The sequence below is a fragment of the Cryptomeria japonica genome, chromosome 1 (genome assembly GCF_030272615.1).
Source record: "Cryptomeria japonica chromosome 1, Sugi_1.0, whole genome shotgun sequence".
Lineage (NCBI taxonomy): Eukaryota > Viridiplantae > Streptophyta > Pinopsida > Cupressales > Cupressaceae > Cryptomeria > Cryptomeria japonica.
The window spans coordinates 592,777,655-592,781,276 of NC_081405.1; the positions used below are offsets into that span (position 1 = coordinate 592,777,655).

At 43.6% G+C, this 3,622-nt stretch overlaps 1 protein-coding gene across 1 annotated transcript; it reads right to left on the reverse strand.

Annotated features, from left to right (window-relative positions):
* Positions 1-1,137: 1,137 nt before the first annotated feature.
* On the reverse strand, positions 1,138-3,422 carry LOC131028656 (cytochrome P450 78A4). The gene is made up of 2 exons (XM_057958999.2): positions 2,352-3,422; positions 1,138-2,171 (listed from the first exon to the last, which is right to left on the reverse strand). Exons 1-2 carry the CDS (start codon positions 3,363-3,365, stop codon positions 1,536-1,538), a joined length of 1,650 nt encoding a protein of 549 aa, XP_057814982.2. The 5' UTR covers positions 3,366-3,422; the 3' UTR covers positions 1,138-1,535.
* Between the last annotated feature and the right edge of the window lie 200 nt (positions 3,423-3,622).

Consider the following 3,622-nt stretch of genomic DNA (forward strand, 5'->3'; position numbering starts at 1 on the left):
GAAAATTGTTAAATAAGTAATAAAATTTCATAGGACAAAGGATATGGAGCTTTGCTTCAAAATTAGGAAAAATTGGGGTGATTGGTTCCTCCATTCAAATACAATAATCATCAAAGTATACAATGCCCCAATGCAACCTCACTTACTGCCGAGGAGCATTCCTGATAGAATTGCATTTTTTGGAATCTTATGGCAACTAATTGAATCAAATAAAATTTAGTTGAAAGGGCATTTCTTTCCTACTTCCATTACATTTTTATTTTATTTCTTGATTACTACTAAAAAAGGATTGTAACTATTATACCCCAAAATACAATCATATGGAATGAGGGTGGACAACCCAAGAAATTATGATCCTAAGCATTGCATTGATTAGATTAGGCTTGGAGTAAATAAGTCAATTTTTACCACCAATTTGATAAGATTGAAGATGTGGGAAGGAACTATGTCTATAATGCAAAGGAAAGGGAAATAAAAGTGAAATGGTTCACAATTCTTAAGGAGGAGACAAATGGAAGAGAGTTGATCTTACTTATTAAGGAGAACAAAAGAAATTATAGATACAAACTATGTTGGATATAAACTATGTTGGATAATATTGCTACTCTTTCTCCTAGGATCCCTACACTTCTTGAAAGGATAATAATGCAAGAAGCATTAAAAACAAAGCAAGAATTTGAAAATTCAATATAGCAATTTGAGGTGTCATCTTTATCAAATGTTCCTTTAAGGGTGTTTGCAAAAAAATCAAGTCGTATTTAACGCTTGGTTGATTATTCTATTCACTATAAAAAAATTAATGAGGTGGGACAAAATGCACTAGATCTTGAAGAAGTAAACAAAATCTTGGATTCTCCTCCAAAGCTCCAAATTGATGATGTTCCTCATGAAATGGTTATCATTGATATTATCACTAGTAGAGATGTGGTAAATGGCATTAGAACCCTTACATGTACCTATTTTTTTCAAATGATTATTTCTTAATTCCAACAAATTTAAAGATTTTTCAATATTGAACAACTTAAAGCTATTCTTTAGAATATTTTAGAATATTCAACATAAAGTTATTCTTTAGAATATTCAACATAGAGCTATTCTTAAGCTATTGAATAAGTAAAAGGAGAAAAAAAAAAGTGGTAAGACATTAAAAACTCCCACTAAATACATAGCAGGATGGCACATATTATTAAAAAAACAGACGCTTGCTATATGGGACAGTTGGGGACATTAAGAACTCCCATACATTCCTAATAATCAGAACTCCCATACATTCCTAATAATCAGTCAAAAAATAGTTCTGGCTCTTGCAGCCGAGAAAATGCCAGAGCAATGCTTACAAAATTGAATCTTTGAGACCCGGAACAAAGGCTCAAAGATTTTGAAGCGACAAAATGTGCGTCCACCACATATTCACTGTCCCCAGAGTTCACGCAACCATTGCATTGTTACGGTACATGTAACCGCAAGACGCCAATATTTAAGCCTACGGGCAACAAAAAAAGCAGGATAATGGAAGAGCGACGGGCATTCATTTCTCAGACTACTTTCAGATCGACCCTCACGACAGGAACAGCATGAAGTGGGTGCAGCATCTCGCAGGACAGCTTGAGAACCTCAGACAAATCGACGGGATGCAGCTGGTGTGCAACCCAGTGGAAATGGTGCAGCAGTTTGGCCACCCAAAGATGAACAGTAGAAAGACCCAGAGCTTTTCCAGGGCAGACCCGACGACCCGCCCCAAAGGGCGCAAGCCTCAAATCGTTTCCTCTGACGTCCACATTCCCACCACCATCGGATTCAAGGAACCTCTCTGGCCGAAACTGGTCCGGGGAATCCCAAATGAGTGGGTCATGTGTAATCGACCACATATTTACCATGGCGGTGGTGCCCTCCGGCACACAGAACTTCCCATCACCGACAATGGTGTCCCGAGTGGAGAGTCTGGCCCATGACAGGAGTGGACCAGGTGGGTGCATTCGCAGAGTCTCCTTCACCACTGCCTGCAGATAAGGAAGCTTACAGATGTCCGAGTCTCTCACGCTTCTGCTCTTTCCCACCACGACCTCCAGTTCTTCCTGAACCCTCCTCTGAGCTTCCGCGTTCCTAATCATCTCCGCCATGGTCCACTCTGTCAGTAGTGCCGTCGTGTCTGTCCCACGAAATATCATTTCCTGCATGCACCCAACAATCATCAATGACCACGAACTCTCCACAAACTCAAGAACAATGAAAAAACAGCAACAACAAACAACAAGATACAAGATGCAGTCTTTATCATACCCAGAGATGAAAAAACATCAAGATACAAGATGCAATCCATAAGATACAAAAATATGCAATCTTTATCATACCCAGAGAACAGAGATCATGTCTTCATCGTCCAGCTTATCTTCTCCATGAAGAGACAACAGAACATCAATAAAATCAGAATCGGCGGTGTTGTTAGCCTTGTCTTTGAATCGGTGCTCCTGGATGATATTCCTCACGAAACCTCTCACACGTGGTACGAGGCTGGAGCAACGCGAGTGGATGCGGAGGGGATCCAGGAACCTCAGCCAAGGAAGATGATCGGCCCAGTTAAACGCCCCAAGAAGCTCGAATCCCTCCTCCACCATCTCTCTCAGACTCCTCACTTCCTCGCTATCACCACAGATATCAAACCTCCGACCGAAAACGCTCCCCATGATATTGTTCAGCGCCGCCGCTTGCAAATGGCGGCGCAGCCGCACAACGCCGCTCGAAACATACTCCTCTTGTATATTCTTCACCATGACAAGCGAGTCTGCTTGTCGCCCTGGTTCGTGGGCGGCGATCCTGCGGGGGCCGAAGAGATGGGTTGCGCAAACCCGGCGGAGCATTCTCCAGTATTCACCGTTTGGTGCAAAGCCAATAGCGCGCCCGAACATGAGCTGCTGAGCAGATTGCTTGAGCGGCCTATCTGAGAAATTAACGGAGCTGAGCAACTCTCGAGCCACCTCAGGATCAGATGTTATAACAGCCGGAGTCGAACCTAAGCTAAAGGCCATCAACTTCTTTGCACCATGAATACTAGCCAACTGAGCGAGCCTTCGATGGGCAAGACCACGGCTCATATCAATGAGGCTTCCGATGACGGGAAAGCCTCTGGGCCCAGGAATTGCGGCGCCGCCATTCTTCCTCGCGGCCCATGCACATCCTCCCGGGCTCAACCATGCAACCATGACGGTACAGCCTGCCACGAGAAGAACTGCGACGTAAAGCGGCCATGCAGAAAATATGTCATCTGTGTCGTGTAGCATGTAGCCACGTCCATCATTCGCTAACAGTGGAATGGCATATAGCCACCACCCCCCTCCGCCACCACAACTCCCACTACGACTCTCCATTGCAGGAAGGAAAATACAACTGGAGAAAAATACACCTTATAAGTTCAAGCCGAGCAGTAAATGTGGATGCAAATATGGCTGAGAGTCAGACCATTTTATAGAGTTTCCAACTTGAGGCCCGATGGACAGGGAGAGAGAAAAGTGGGGCACCGATTGCGAGTGGTGGAGCAACACCGTCCGATCATTATTACTTGTTTTTCGAGCTCCAATAAGCAGATTTCTGACCGCTAACTCACATTGGAATCAAAGCGGCGATT